Genomic DNA, 16,842 nt, shown 5'->3' on the forward strand with positions numbered 1-16,842 from the left:
TGCACCACCAGGGCCTCCCATAAAGATTACATCCTAGAAAATCCTACAGGGCAGTTCTACTCTGTCACATGTCACATCAACTCGACAGCACTCAACAACAACAACCGCAGCATTTCAGAGGAGGCAAAGCAAAAATTACCTAATGTTTTTAGTTTTGATAGGGACCAAAAAAAGGAATGAATGGAAGTGGCAGGTTTTGCTAGGCTCAAGCCCAAGCCTGCAGCTCTTCAGTGGGCTCGGGATATGAACAAGCTTTAATGAACAAGTGCTAACCTGGAGGGAGGGGGCAGCATGGTAGGGGTATAGGGGCAGCTCCCCAAAGGCACTGTATACTGGAGCCGTGGGTGAACAATTATCAAGGAAAAATGCTCACCAAGTTTAGTGGCTTATCCCAGGGCCCTGTCTGGGTATTTCTGGGCCGTGCAATTTGTGGACAGTCCCTGGGAATGACAGCTAATAGACAAGGTCAGGGACTAGTGGTCACAGGTAGGAAGGAAGGAGAGGAGGGATCTGTGAGCTTGGCCGGAGGCCCAGGGGCACTGCTCCAGCCCTTACAGCAGCATCCCTCAAGGGAAGACTTGGCCTGGGATTCCCCCCTTCAAGGCAGTGTGATTGCCTAGATTCTCCCCACAACCCAAATGAGATTTTCCTAGGATGCACAAAACTGAATTATGTCCCTGTTGTCACTTTCTATACCTTTAAAGATTCCTGTCTGGCCCTGATTTTTATTGTTGATTTGATTATTATTTTGCTTTCCTAAAAATTGGGTTGATTCTGTCATCCTTTTCAATCAGAGATGGGAACCAACACCCTTTGGAGGCTGTTTAGAGAGCAGACCTTGCCTCCTATAGGTGTGACCTTCAGCTCTAGCCTCACTTTATCTGTAAAATGGGAATTATACGAGTACTTACCTTTATAGGGGGATTGGGAGAACTAAATGAGATAATACTTATCAAGCACTAAGAACAGTAACTGGCACATAATAAGTATATATGTTCACTATCATAATTTTTATTAAGCCAATCTTGATTTAGTTTTTTAAGTTAAACAATGTGCCTAATAGTAACCACAACCAGGGGGACTTTTCCAGTGGTCTAAAAGCAGTAATCATTTTATCAGATAATTGGCTTCCCGAGAGATTATTAATATGTGTTTGGTAAATAGATATAATGCATTAAAGCTAGATTGACTTAAGCTACGGAAATAAAATTATATTAATGTAATGACTGGTCAAGGAGTCTGTGAAGCTGACCCACACTATTATTTAACAAAATCATGTGAATGGAATCCCAATGAAAGTTTATATGACACCTCATTCCTTTAGTGCATTAAATGACTTTGCTAGGAATCAAGTTCCAAGCTAAGCTGGGGAAGAAATGGAGATTAAATCCAAATCTTGAATATATGAAAAGTAGACACTACTTATGTGTGTTGGGCTATTTTCAAGTAGTTAGGCATTTGGGAAGAGGAGCCCTGGTGGCAAAGTGGTTAAGCGCTTGGCTGCTAACCAAAAGGTCAGTGGTTCAAACCTACCAGTGGCTTCATGGGGGAAAGATGTGGCAATCTGTTTCCATAAATATTTACAGCCTTGGAAACCCTATGGGACAGTTCTACTCTGTCCTACAGGGTCGCTAGAAGTCGGAATCAACTTGACAGCAGTGAGTTAGGGATTTTGGTGAGTGCTGTCCGAGAAACAGTGGGATGTTGGAAGACTCAGAGGGAAAGCTGTTGAAAGCTAATCACTGTTAAATGGCTCAACAGTAGCTCCAGAAGACCACAGGAAGGTTCCCAACCTTGCTGCTGAGGAGAAGGAAAGCCATGCAGTCCCCAAACCCCATTGCCATCGAGTCCATTCTGACTCATAGTGACCCTATAGGACAGAGTAGAACTGCCCCATAGGGTTTTCAAAGAGCAGCTGGTGGATTCAAAGTGCCGACCTTTTTGGTTAGCAGCCGAGTTCTTAACCACTGTGCCACCAGGGCTCTAGCCATACAATAGTGGCACCTTAGTCTCAATTCTTCCAAAGCCAGGTCCATATTTCTTTCTTCTCTCCCTCTTTCAATCCAGTTTAGTTTGAAAAGTACATTCAAATGGTTTCCTCTTTGCAAGGCACTATTCACTAAGAAGATTACAAAGATGAGTGGGACTCAGCCCCTGCCCTGCTCTAAAGGAGGAGACAGACAAATAAACAAATACTTTCAAATACAAGACAGATTAAAATATGTTCTTATTTCCCTCCACAACACTACAAGTTCAGAGAACCAAACCTGTTAAACCTATTGCCATCGAGTCGATTCCGACTCATAGTGACCCTATAGGACAGAGTGGAACTACCCCATAGGGTTTCCCAGGAGCAGCTGGTAGATTTGAACTACGGACCTTTTGGTTAGCAGTCTGAGCTCTAGAGAAAGGAGCTATTAATTCCAAAGTAAGGCATTAGAGAAGGCAATATGGAGGAGACAGCATTGGAGCAAGATAAGGATTTGGAGCAAAATAAGGGGAGAGGTATTCCCAACCAAGAACAGCAGGAGCAAAGCCCTGGGACTGTATTGACAGGTAATGTTTTGAGTTAAAAGAAAATAATCTCTTGTGATTTTTTATAGATTGAAATGTGTAGTGGGATATGGGCTTGAAAGACACTTTGGGACCAGATGACAGACGGCATCGAATGAGAAGTTAGATATATTTTATTTTCTGAGTACTAGGGAACCCTTGCAGGTTTTTTTAAAGATTGGGATTATCTATTGTTTTAGGAACATAACTTTGGCTACCGCATGATAGATATCCAGGTCTTCTACATGCTTAGTTGCCATATGCACATATATGTAGGTACCTCCCCACCCCCACAGCCTTCTTCCCTCTTCCATTTCTATTGACTATGCCCACACCCACTGTCTTAGTTATCTACTGGTGCTATAACAGAAATACCGCAAGTGGATGGCTTTAACAAACAAATTTATTTTCTCACAGTTTAGGAGGCTACAAGTGCAAATTCAGGGCACCAACTCTAGGGGAAGGCTATCTCTCTCTGTTGGCCCTGTGGGCAGTTCCTTGTCTCTTCAGCTTCTGTTTCTTGGTTCCTTGGAGATCTCCATGTGGCTTGGCATCTGTCTTCCTCCATCTCTGCTTGCTTAATCTGCTCCTTTTATATTTTGAACCCTGGTGGCATAGTGGTTAAGAGCTACATCTGCTAACCAAAAGGTCAGCAGTTCACATCCACCAGGTGCTCCTTGGAAACTCTGTGGGGCACTTCTACTCTGTCCTATAGGGTCGTTATGAGTCGGAATCAACTTATTTTATTATTTATTTTGTAAGAAAGTGACTCAAGACATACCCTACACTAATCCTGCCTCATTAACATAACAAAGACAACCTATTCCTACATGGGATTATAACCAGAGGCATAGAAGTTAGGATTTACAAGAGATGTTTTTTGGGGGACACAATTCAATCCATAACACCCACCCTCAATACCTCTCCGCATTTCTCTTCATTGATGGTTAGCAAAGGAAGATGAGGAAGCAGTGGCACATTTTCTTTCTCTGCAACTCTGCCAAGTATCATAGTGAACTGGTTGGGGAATAGTGTGCTTATCAATGCTGCTTCTGAAAATGGAAAACTAAGACCCTGAGGGTTGGAAAAGTCCTTAGGTGGTGCAAAAGCTTAACAAGCTCGGCTGCTAACCAAAAGGTTGGAGGTTTGAGTCTACCCAGAGGCACCTCGGAAGAAAAGTCTGGTGATCTACTTCCAAAAACTCAGCCTTTGAAAACCCTACAGAGCACAGTTCTATTCTGACACACATGGGGTCTCCATGAGTCAGAATCAACTCAATGGCAACTAGTTTTCTAGTAGTGGGAGGAGTGCAGGACAGGTATCAGAAAGGTCTTCATAACAAGAAAGACAACATACATTGTCCATCGGGCAGAGACTTGGGTAAAGAAACCTGTATGATTTTGAATGGCTCTCAAATATCTGTTGTAGAGGAGACCAACCTTTGTGTAACCATGACTTTTGTTAACTTTATTTCAGAGCGCCAACCAGGCATCTCCATGGCTAATTCCAATGCCCTCCCTTCAAGTACAGCTGGGATCAGCAAGGAACTGATTGATCTGCAACCCCTCATCCAGTTCCCAGAGGAAGTTGCCAGCATCCTGATGGAGCAGGAGCAGAATATTTACCGAAGGGTCTTGCCAGTTGACTACCTTTGCTTCTTAACCCGGGACTTGGGCACTTCTGAATGCCAGAGGTCCCTGCCCTGCCTCAAAGCATCCATCTCAGCATCAATTCTTACCTCCCAGAATGGAGAGCACAATGCCCTTGAGGATCTTGTGATGAGATTTAATGAGGTAAGAAAGAACTTTGGGATATTTTTGTAATTGAGTTGCCGATAAATGATTTTTAAGCATGGTTTTCCTTATAGGGTTGCCTGTTACTGATATCTCATCTACCTCTCTGTCTTGCTGCTTCCATGATGGTTGTTTTTCTTTCCAGGCAATGAGGTAGACACAGCACATTGTCTTCCTCCCTCTCACTTCTTTGCCACCTACCCTTCAGCCTAATTGATCTTATCTCCATCCCATATCATTACCAAGTCCATCAATCTTTCTCCCTTTGGATAAGCAGATTTTCAATACCCAGTCCCTCTTTCTACCCTTGCCAAAATATTCTGTCTGGACCCAATTTCAAATATTCTACCCCTTGTTCCCACAGGTGCCTTTAAGACCAGATGTCTCAATTTTGAGTTTTGAAAGCATAATCCTTGGCCACACCCATCTAGCCCACCTACTTTTCTACCATCAGATTGCCTCAGTAGAAACTCAGGAAGCCATACACCTGTGTTAGGAGAGTGGGGAAGAATTGTGGGCTTGAGGGACACTGAACCACTCCAGTCTTGCTTTCTGCATCCTATCAAGATTCTCAACCCTAGAGAAGTCACTCCAAAGCCTGCGACCATACCAGAAGCCAGTTCTAATCTAAAGAGGGCAGGCCTGACTGGAATCAGGGAACAGTTAAGAGAGAGGCACTGCAAGGGGTCTAGGGACTCACTGGAAAGTAAAGAGCAAATGGCTGCATGTCCCTGTGAGGCTAGAGTAAGAGGGGCAGGGGGACAGGTAGGTTTTTGTGCAGTACGGTAGTCAGAGATTGCTACACTCTTGGGATTAAAGAGCACTTTCTCCCCCATGATATAACCCCACACCCAGAGTTTTGTAAGCTACATTTTATTTATTTTAGATTTAATTTCTTTTGCCTTGAATATTGTTGTTGTTGAGTGCCGTGGAGTCAGTTCTGACTCATAGCGACCCCATGTACAGCAGAATGAAACACTGCCTGGTCCTGTGTGATCCTCACAGTTGTTGCTCTGTTTGAGTCCGTTGTTGCAGCCACTGTGTCAATCCATCTCATTGAGGGTCTTCTTCTTTTTTGCTGACCCTCTATCTTAACCAAGCATGATGTCCTTCTCCAGGGACTGGTCCCTCCTGATAACATGTCCAAAGTATATGAGATAAAGTCTCTATTTTTGCTTCCAAGGAGCACACTGGCTGTACTTCTTCCAAGACAGACTTATTCATTCTTCTGGCAATCCATGAGTCCTTGAATATTAAAACACACAATTTCAATCTGTATATTTTTTGTTTGTTGTTTGGTTTAACTCCACAAATGCAATTGTTTCCTATTTTGGTCATTTAGAAAACTCTAGCTAAATGCTAAGAGGATGCTCTTTCTAACTATAGAAGCTCACTTATAGCCTCCTTGGCCTGCCAATCATGACCTTGATGATATCATGACCAGTGACCATGATAAGGCCCAGTGAACACAGAGAGTGTTAGGGGCTGAGCTCAAACAGTTCTGTACCCAGACATACCCTGAACACCATTCCTCAAAAAGAGATCCCTTACCCACAGGAATAGCTGATATCCATCTAGCTCTGTCATGCTGTTGGTTTTATGTGTACTGCTTGTATGCTCCTCACAGCAACCCTGTCATAAGCTCCATTTTACCAATGAGGATACTGAGACACAGTGAGATGAAGTCATATGCCCAAGGTTAGGTTACACAGGTGGTCGGTGGTAATACTGAGATTCAAACACATGTAGTTGGACCCCAGAACCTGGGCTTTGAACCACCATGCTGTCGTGGCTCTCACCTCAGGCTTGTGTTTGGAGTACCATATACCAGTTGCTGTTGAGTCAATTCCAACTCATGGCAACCACATGTGTGTCAGAGTAGAACTGCACTCCAAAGGGTTTTCAGTGGCTGATTTTTCACAAGTAGATTACCAGGCCTTTCTTCCAAGGTGCCTCTGGGTAGATTTGAACCACTAACCTTTCAGTTAGTAGCCGAGTGCTTAACTGTTTACACCACCCAGGTACCGTGTTGGGAGTGATGCCTGCTTAAACTGCAGATTCCTAGTCCCACCCCAAACTGAGTGAAACAGAATCTCTGGGAGTCCACATGAGAGCCTGAGAACCAAGCTGCCCTCCAAGTTGCTTTTTTAAAATAAATATCCTAATGTTCTTGATTTTCCTTACTGATAAAAAATGGAGTGGAAACTGAACATTCCAGTAAATTGAGTGATTTTATTAGTGGACTTTACTGTTTTTATGAATTATTTTAAACTTCTAAGGCTACTCACTTTCAAATTCTTAGGACTCTATTCCTGTCTTTTTTTTCTTTTTTCTAAAATCCCACCTGAACTTAAAAGTGATTTTCCTGGACCTTTAAAATCTAATTTTAAATTAATTTCAGAGAAACAAAACTTGGGTTTCTTCCACTCACTGCCATAAGCTTGGGAATTAAATATGAATCAGTGGTTTCACTAATTCAGAGTTAGTGATGTCATGAACTGCAGCTGGGTTGAGGCATGCTTTGGACTATCTCTGAAAATAGTTAAGCTAAGCAACTTCAGAACATAAACAAGATTTCTGGGAAAACACTTCAACTACTTAAGAGAACAGTCTGTTTCCAAGTATTCTCAAGCATCTATTTTCATACAAATAATGGATATACCGATTAAAAATCAGTCTATATAGTCATTAAAGGCAGATCCCAAATGATCTTCAGTAGGCAACAATGAGATGGCTAAATTCTAGTTGCTTTATATACCTTAAGGAGCACTGGTGCAGTGGTTAAAGCGCTCGGCTGCCAACCAAAAGCCAGCTGTTCGAACCTACCAGCCACTCCATTGGAGAAAGATGTAGCGGTCTGCTTCTGTAAAGGTTTACAGCCTCGGAAACCCTATGGGGCAATGCTACTCTGTCCTGTAGGGTCACTATGAGTTGGAATCGACTCATCCGCAGTGGGTTTTTGTTTGGATTATATACCTCAGGGTAAACAAGCTGCATTATATTAAAAGAATTATTAAATTCAGATTTTTCACCTGCTTAAAATGACCTTGCTTCCAAATTAGCATGGCTTTACTTTTTGTGAGGAAAAGGTAGGAAAGACATTGACATTTTATTTACTAGGTGCTCTGGACTGGATATTTTCACATTTTTAATCCCATTTAATCCTATGACAGTTGTGTGAGGCAGTAGTCATTATCCTTGTCTCAAAAGTGAAAAAAATGAAGCTTAGACAACAAAATAAATAATCACAGTATTGGATCATGACCCTTAGAATAAATATTCATGAGTCCATGTTGACATAAATGATTGAATAAATAAATGGGGAGAAAATACAACTCTTAAGAAAAATTTTAATTGGAATTTATTCATTGATAAATGTAGAAGGAATGAGGAAATAGAAAATCACTTTTTGAACACCCACAGCACTAATTGTTGCAAGCAAAAACCACAAACGAATACTAATATTATTGGGCCAAAGTATGATGCGAAACAAGATTTATTTGCATAGTCTCAAAGTATCTGTCTACAAGATTATTTCTTAATTACAGAGAGTACACTGCCTTAACCAAGTGGTCACAGTTCACGTCACCAGTAATAAGACATAGTGACATGTACCTCCTGACATTATGCACTGAGAAGGACATGACATCATTTCTATGGTGTTCTTGCCAAAGATGCATCACCTAAATCTAATCACGAGAAACCATCAGACAACCCCTAACTGAGAGACATTCTACCCTTCAAAAGTGTCCAGGTCATGAAAGGCAAGGAAAGACTGAGAAACTGTCAAAGACTAGAGGAGTTTAAGAAGACGAGACAACTAAATGCAGTGTGGGAGCCTAATGGATCCTGGACTAGGAATGGGGACATTAGTGGGGAAACCAGTGACATTCTAATAAGGCATGTAGTTTAGTTGGTATTATTGTATTAATGTTAGCTTCCTCATTTTGACCATTGTACAATGGTGATGCAAGATGAGTTAAGGGTATATTGGAACTCTCTGTACTATTTTTGCAAGTTTTCTGTAAATCTAAACTTACTGCAAAATAAAGTTAAAACAAAAACAGTGAAGCTCAGAGCGATTGAGTCACTTGCCCAAGATCACAGTGGATAAGTTAATGTTAGAATCCATGTCTGTCTATCTTCAAAGTCTATTCTCTTCTCACTCAGCTGCCTCTCTACTTGTTATCAAATTCATGTTTGTAGTAAAAGTGGAATGTAGAATTTAATTAGGCTTAGGTCTCCTTTCTCTCTCTGTCTTCCCTCCCTCTCTACTTCTTTTCCAAATTTCCTGTGCATCCGTCCTTTTTCTACTCCTCTTCTGTTTGTATTTTGATTCAATTTTCTATTGTCTAGAATTCATTCATTCTTTCATTTACTGAAGATATTTCTTGAGGACCTACTATACTCTAGCTGTCTTCTCTTTTTTCATTGGTGTGTCAAACATATTTTTCAAAAATAAGAAATTAGCAATATATGATGAAAATTTACATTAGCTGTCCCGTGCTTACAAAAAAAGAAAAAACCGTTGCTATCGAATCAATTCCGACTCATAGCGACCCTACAGGACAGAGTAGATCTGTTCAGTAGGGTTTCCAGGGAGCAGCTGGTGGATTCATACTGCCAACGTTTTTGGTTAGCAGCCAAGCTCTTAACCACTGCACCACCAGGGCTCCATCCCATGGATAAGTTCTATCAAAATTGGGTACACAAAATAAATGCACTTTCCTCAGTAAAAGGAAAATATATGCTCCTTGAAACATTGGAGAATCTGAAAGATAAGAGAGAGAACATTAGCTCCATTACAGGAGGGCTACTCACTTAGTTGAGAGGTAAACGCCTTTGTTTGTGCATTCAATCATTCAGTTAATGTTTACTCAGCTCTTCTCAGAAGCAGGGCACTGTGGTGCGTATACACTAAGAAAAGTGAATTACAGCCCATGGCTGCCAGAAGCTGCCAGTCTTACATTGTAGTCGGGCATGGGCACATATAACTACCAAAAAAGGCAGAAAGTAAGTGCAGTGTAAGTGGCACAGACAGTGAGCACAGAGGTGTCAAGAGATCGTGTCTACATGGGTGATCAGAGCCCTCCCACCTGAGCTCTGGAGTTTAGGGCTGGGCTTTGAGGATGGAAGAAATAGACAGGGAAAGTCATTCTGGACAAGAAGATAACAAAACAGTTCTTGTCATGAGCAAGACTTACGGCTTAGGGAGGCAGCTTGCTCCTGATTGTCAGTAGGACATGATCATGAGCTACAAGCTTCTCAGATTCCAGCAACTCTTTGCACAATGACTTAATTGTAATGCAAGGAAAGGGAAGAAAATTCCTGGTGCCTTTTGGGTAATGTTGCATAATGTTTGTTCTTAGGAAAGTATGGTTAAAATGCGATTCATGAAATAACTGAGTGTTCAGCTTACATTAAGGGAGACCAGGAGATAACTTGTTTAAAATAAATGTAACTTATTTCCCTTTGTTACATACTCAACATTATTCCAAAATATTCAAACTTTGTGTTTTGATTTGACTATGTTTTGACATAGTCTCTTAGAGAAGATGATTACCTAAACTGGAAAACCAACAACTAAGCAGCTAGAAGAAGGTCAAAGTGTAAGTAGGGCTTAGCCAGGCAGATTGGAAAGGCTATTCCAAGAGGAGAGGACAGCATAGGAAACAGCAAGGTGCATTTGAGGAAATAACAGTCCTTTCAGGGTGCTGGTCCTTGACATTGACATAGGAAATGATTTTGGAGAGGTAGTCAGGGACCAGATCTTAGAGGGCCATCAGAGGAGCTAGACCTTATTTTGAAAGCAGTAAGGAGTGCAGGGAAATGACATGATCAAATTTACATTTTAAAAAGACCTTCAGACTGCAATAGGAAGAACGGATTATGAAAGGGGCACAATATTGGTGGCAGAGAGTTCAGTTAGAGATCTTTTAGACAAATCCAGGATGAAGATGATGCTAGGAATGGAGAGAAGGAGATGGATTTGAAAAACAAATTTGGGAGTTAAATTGGCAGGCTATGTTGGTTTATTGGAATATGGCGGTGGGAAAGAGAAGGGAATCAAAACTGATAACAAGAGTTCTACGTTGGGATATACAATCTGACTGTTGAGTGGTCTAGACTGGGAATATAAATTTTAGAGTTCTTTCTAGCAGGTAATTAAAACCATTAAGGAAGACGAGATTGCCTAGAGAGAGCGTATAGAACAAGAACAGTAGGCCTACAACAAGAACGGCAACAGTGAAGGTGGTTGGGTCCATGAAGGAGACGGAGAAAGAAGAACAAAGGGAAGCAGGAGAATATAATGCTGGTAAAGCCAAAAGGATATAGTTGTAGGAAGGGGAGAGAAATCAAATGTGTCAAAAACAGCAAACAAGCTTTGTGAGGTGGGAAATAAAATATGTTCATTTTATGGGTCTGACTTAGTTGAAGGAGACCAGTCTTGACCTGTCAGCTGCTTTTAATGCTACCATCTGAGGAATGTGGGTGCTTTTTGTTGGATTGTGACTGGGATGCAATGTATCTACCCATTCCCTGTTCCCCTGCCCTATGATAAGACTGTAGTGCACACTAGAGAGGCTTCTTAGTGCCTTTAAGAAAGCAGTCATCTCTTTATCCTTGAAAGTAAACAGAAGCAAGTGCAAAGGACTGATCCTCAAGATCTATATTAGGGGTAGGCTTGATCCTGTTTTGCTTGGTGTGGGAGACAGGTCTTCCTGAACCCTTTTAATTTGGACACCTCTCTGTAGTCATGTTCTTGACCAGAAGCCCATTTTCCTGGCTTTCCGAGAAGCCAGTGTTCTGGTTGAGCAACCTTGCTTCTTGGCCACCCACGAAGTCTCTTGCTTTGACATTCTCAAATCATATTGTTCTTTTTACTTTTCATTCCTCTATCCAGCCTCTACCTATAACACACATTCTCTTTGATCTGTGCTTTTTGTTTTGTTTTGTTGTTGTTGTTTTAATTCCTTTTTAAAAATCTTTTTTAGAAGAGACTGGGAGGCATTTTTTGTAGATACTTTCACCAAAGAGATCACATACTTGTTGAGAAGGGATGAGAGGCAAATAGAGATTGAAATTCATTCTTACTGCTTTCACTTTTTCTTCTTTTTTTTTTTTTTTTTTTTTTGCAAAACACGTGTTGGGAGAAGGGGCTGGAGGGGAGTATTCTGGGATCCATTTAAGGGCCTGAGTCACTAGTTCTCCGACCTTATGTCACCTCAGTATAGCCTCTAATACTGCCATCTTGTCCACCCACTGATGATCTTTGGGGTTGGAATTCTTCATTGTGTGCATCTACAGTTGGTCCTCAAGACCTGTCAACGGAGTGAATTTTTGGCTCCCTAACCTGCCATGGTGACCCAGTGGTTAAGAGCTCAGCTGTTAACCAAAAGGTCAGCAGTTCGAATCCACCAGGAGACACTCCTTGGAAACCCTACTGGGCAGTTCTACTGTGTCCTATAGGGTCACTATGAGTCGGAATCGACTTGACAGCAATGGTTTTTGTTTTTGTTTTTGTTTTTTAATTTGCCATTGCCCATACCACTAACAGCCAATCTTTTGTGTAACAGACGGCTGATTTCTCTGGCTGGACAGTGGTTTTCAGCTTCAAGAGTCCATTAGCAGGTTTACTTTTTCCTGTGCCCTAGGAGGGCAGTTTTTGTTTATCAAGTGGTTCTTGGCAAGGCCATTTTGTCTGAGCGCCTCTTCTGGACCAGCTAGTCCAAGGGCATGTCAGGAGCTCCTGGCTGAGGCCCTCAATTATGCTGAGACCCCACAAACCTCTGCAGGGATTCTACCTGGCTCTTTGCCACAGGTGACCTTCCTCCACCCACTTCTTCTTGGTCAACCTAAGCACTAATCAGTCTGCTTCCCTCAGCCACACAAACTTGGGCATCCCAAAGTGACGCTCAGCTGTCGCTTGTTCCTTCCACCTGGTAGGTTTCACCAGATGTCAACTCAACAGTTTAAAGGCTACCCCATCCATAAAGAAAGCCAAGGTTCAGTCTAACTCCTTGGGAGAGGATTGTAAGAATAAATAAACCATCTGGCCTGAGAAGAGCTGTTTGAGCCTGAGTCCTTTCAGTCAGAATCCCTTATACACCTAAGTGATGGTGATCACTCTGGCAGATTCCAGCATCTAAAATTCTGTCCAGTCATAGCTAAGAAAAACCATTTCAGCACAGTAAGGGAAAAAGCATGGCTTATGATAATGGTGAAGTGGGCTAATAGTGTCCTCATGTCCGAATATGTTCCCTCACTTGAAACATTTTGGGAAAAAATATTGTTTTTTAACTTGTATGTTTAACCATATTAAGAAAACTTTCCTGTCAACACTGCTTCTTCTCCCGTTTATGCAGATAGCCAGTCAAATCATCTGTTCAGGGCTGCTATTCAAGCTTTCTTCCTCAATTCTGAACACTGAAGGGGTACGCTTCTGATAAAGTCCCCTCAGGGTAAGGAGAATTTTGGCCCACTTCTGAAAGACCAGATTTCTCCTGGGGAAGGCACATCTCTCCAGAGGCATACCTCTGAGAAGCAGATGTTACATTCTTTCCCCCAAACATTTCGCTGCATATTTCTTGGTTGACAGTGATTACACAGGAGCAGAAATTTCTGGATTAAAAAATACCATAGAAAATTAAATCACAGAGACCCAGCTTGTGGGGCAGCTTTCTACAAGCAAGGTTATTTGTAGGCACCTCATCTGCATTGGTGCCGAATGACAGCTGTTTTAGTTATCTAGTGCTGCTGTAACAGAAATACCTCAACTGGGTGGCTTTAACAAACAGAAATTTATTTTCTCACAGTTTAGGAGGCTAGAAGTCTAAATTCAGAATGCCAGCTTGAGGGGAAGGCTTTCTCTCTCTGTCGGGAGAAGAGACACGTCTCTTTTCAGCTTCGGGTCCTTGGTGATTATCCCCTACATCTGCTTGTTTCTCTGTGCCTAATTTACTTTTTATATATCAAAGGTGATTGACTTAAGACACACCCTACACCAGTAAGATCTCATTAGTGTAACAAAGATGTGATGAAACCCATGTGAAATTGTGCACTACAGATTAGCAAATAAACGCAATCAAGCCCATGCATACCTTGCTTACTGGTTAATCTGCCCATGTGTTTAATTAAGCTTTTCATAAAATCAGTCTCTGAGATCTTTTCTGCACATGGAGGAACCAAGGAGGAATGAATTTACATGTGTTTTCTCAGTAGCTTGCCCAGAATCCACATTTGCCTAGGAGATTTAAACATTCATAAATCCAGCTGCCTTATCGATGCCTCCCCTTGACTTTTTTTCATTCAGTAACTTCTTATTGAGTACCAACTCTATACCAGGTGCTGCTTTATGCACTGAGAATACAGCACAGAATAAGACAGGCAAAGTCCCTGCCTTCACTGAGCTTACATTCTAGTAATGTCTAAAGGCATCTCAAACATGGCCAAAAAAGAAATACTGACTTCTCCCTCCCCTGTTACATACCATCCAATATCTTCCCCCTTGCCCACACAGCCATTTTCCCCACTTCAGTTAATGGCACTAGCATCCACTCAGGTTTTCAGGCTAACAACTCTCTTTCCCAACATCCAAACCATCAGCAAGGCACATTTACTCTACTTATAAAATACGTCCTGAACTCGACCACTCCTGAACTTGTCAACTGCCACCACCCTGAACCCAGCCACCATCTCACTTGCCCCCAGTACTACATTCACTCTTGGATACGATATAAATCCATTTTCCACTCTCAGCCAGAGTGAACTTTTTTAAACACAAAGCTGATCAATCAGGTCACCCTGCTGCTGAAAATCCTCCAATGGCTTCTCTTTGCATTTGGAACAAAATCCAGAATGCCAAAACCCTGCATGATTTTGCTCCTGCCTACTTGTCCATCCTAACTTTCTTCTGTTCACCTCTCTCTCTGGCTCTGTTCCAGCCGCGCTGGCCTTCATTCTGTTCACTGAACATGTGGACCTAGTTTTCTTCGCACAGCCTTTTGTGCTTGTTCTTTCTGCCTAAGACCTTCTTCCCTAGGATCATACCATAGCTGGTGCCTTCTCATGGTCATGTCTTAACTAAAAAGTCTGAGAAGCTATTGATTTGTTTACTTTTTTCCTATAACACTAGATTAGAATGTAAGCTCTGTGAGAGGAAGAAACTTTTCTATCTTGTTCGTAGCTATCTGGTTCCTTTCATAGTGCCAGGTACATAGTAGATGCTCAATAAATAAGTATTTAATGGGCGAACAATGTTAATTGATGTTAACAGGTGTTTACTGAAGTAGATGCTGTTAGAAATACAGAAAAAAGAAAAAGCAAGACATGGTCCTTTATTCAAGGAATCTGCAATCTAGGTCAAGGCATATAACACATTAAATATTAAATGAATATACACAAGGAAAAAGAAAGCAATACAAGGCATTACCTATGATGAGAGAAAGCATGATTAAAGAAGTGCCATGGGTTAGTGGGAAGAGTTTGATTCTACTTTTAAGTCTGGATTTGAGTCTGGGTGCTTCCACTTACTCACTGTGGGACCCTGGGCAAGTAAGAGACGTGGACTGATTATAGTTTTATATTCCTCATCTATAAAGTGGTGTAGTTTATCAGCTTCGAATGTTTATTGGTATAATTAAATAAGATAATGCATATAAAAGTAATTAGCACAGTACCTGGCACAGGATATCTGTTCAGTGCTAACTAGTGTGATTCTGTGCCAAATGAGAGGCAAGGTCTGTGGAAGCCATGGGCATTGAAGAGAAAAACCACACATACACGTCCTCCTTGAGGAGAGAACCTTGGGGACTGGGAAGGCTATAGGTGGGCACAATTGTTAATCATTGATGAGGAGGGTGATTTTGGTTATCTTAGGTGCTTGCATCATCCACCAAATGTAGACAGTCTCTCCTGGGCAGGTTATGACCCATTAATTAAGTCAAAACCTTCAAAGAGAGCACACTCACTCCGTTTCAACAAGCCGGTTGTGTTGGTAGAGCTTGAGTTGTTTTAAATTCTTCCTTAAGCCAAACTAAAATCTGCTTCCTTATAAATTCCACGTGTCAGTCCCAGAGGACTAATAGAAATTATGTCTTCCTATGGTTTGATTCTCTTGAGGCTGGACATTCCCCATATCTTCAAAACTTACCCTGTTTTTCAATATCCATCTTAAAATGAAGCCCTGAACAGTGTTCTGTTCTGAACAGTAAGACTCTCCCTCAGGGGTGGATAACCTAGTAAGCAAGGTAAGCACAGGCTTACTTGTGCTTACTTACTAATCTGTAGTGAGCAGTTTCACATTGTTCACTTTCACTTTGATGTGATCAAAGACGTGGTGAAACCCATGTGAAATTGTTCGCTACAGATGATCTGGTGCTTACCTTGCCTATTAGATAACCCACCTCTGTGTGAAATTGTTCACTACAGATTAGTAAGTAAGCACAAATAAGCCCATGCTTACCTTGTTTACTGGGTCATCTGTCTCATCAGGGATTGTAAATTTGAAGAGACTTTGATTCTTTAGGAAGGTCCTATGGGGTTGGCAGAGAGACATATGCCAGCCATACCTAGAAGCAAAATCTTTGATGTGGTGAAAAAATGTGGAATTGTTCACTACAGATGATCTGGTAAGCAAGGTAAGCACTGTGCTTACCTTGCCTGTTGGATAATCTGCTGCTGCTCTCCCTCCTTGTGATTGGGTCATCCTCCTACTGTTTATACCTTCTTCAGCTGATTACATTTTCTATCAGCTGTGTGTAATTATTAGCCCAGCTGATGGTCAGCTAACACCCCTAGATGTTTAGCACACAGATTGCCACCAAGCTCATCTTTCCTCTGTGCATAGATTGTTTTGTTGTTTTCTTACATGGATGTAATATTTTATATTTATATCTATTAAATTTTATCATTTTGGGCATTCAAGTCCGTCAAATTATTTTTGAATCGTAATTCAGTTGTATATTGAATTAATTACCGACCATATCCGCGTTTGATAAATGTGTCTCGTATTTTTATCCAATTGTTTGTAAAAATATCAAGCCAAATAAGAATTAGTAGAAAGCCCTATGGCACATCATTAAGAGACTACTCATCAGGTTGGCATTGAACGGTTAATCCCCCTTTGCAAAGTGTTTTTAAGCTACATGTGAATCTCCTTAACTCCACAATTGTTGAACAGATGGCTTTTCCATCTTGTCTCTAGGTAAAATTTGAGATACTCTGAGAAATAACTTCCTAAAACTAAGACATATCCTTGATATGCAGGTCAAGTTATCCTATCAAAAGGAAAAGGAAAATATTTGGTTAATTTGACAATTAACTACTTGAAGATGACTATATATATATGCCGATGATGATGATGATGGGGAAATTAACAATACTAGCCACCATTAATTCTGTGCCTTGAACTGGGCATTCATGTACATAATCATATTTAGCCTTCACACAATGCTAAAAGATGGGTATCATTGCTTCATCTTACAAATAAAAAATC

The 16,842-nt window shown here is 41.3% G+C and overlaps 1 protein-coding gene across 1 annotated transcript in view; it reads left to right on the forward strand.

Moving 5' to 3' along the window:
- The window catches only part of PLCE1 (phospholipase C epsilon 1), a 282,148-nt gene that overhangs the window by 143,437 nt on the left and 121,869 nt on the right, over nt 1-16,842 (forward strand). Inside the window, exon 3 of the mRNA XM_012557636.2 lies at nt 4,030-4,346. Within this exon, the coding sequence (XP_012413090.1) occupies nt 4,030-4,346 (317 nt within the window). The remainder of the gene's footprint in view (nt 1-4,029; nt 4,347-16,842) is intronic.

The sequence above is a fragment of the Trichechus manatus genome, unplaced genomic scaffold (assembly GCF_000243295.1).
Source record: "Trichechus manatus latirostris isolate Lorelei unplaced genomic scaffold, TriManLat1.0 scaffold00007, whole genome shotgun sequence".
Taxonomy (NCBI): domain Eukaryota; kingdom Metazoa; phylum Chordata; class Mammalia; order Sirenia; family Trichechidae; genus Trichechus; species Trichechus manatus.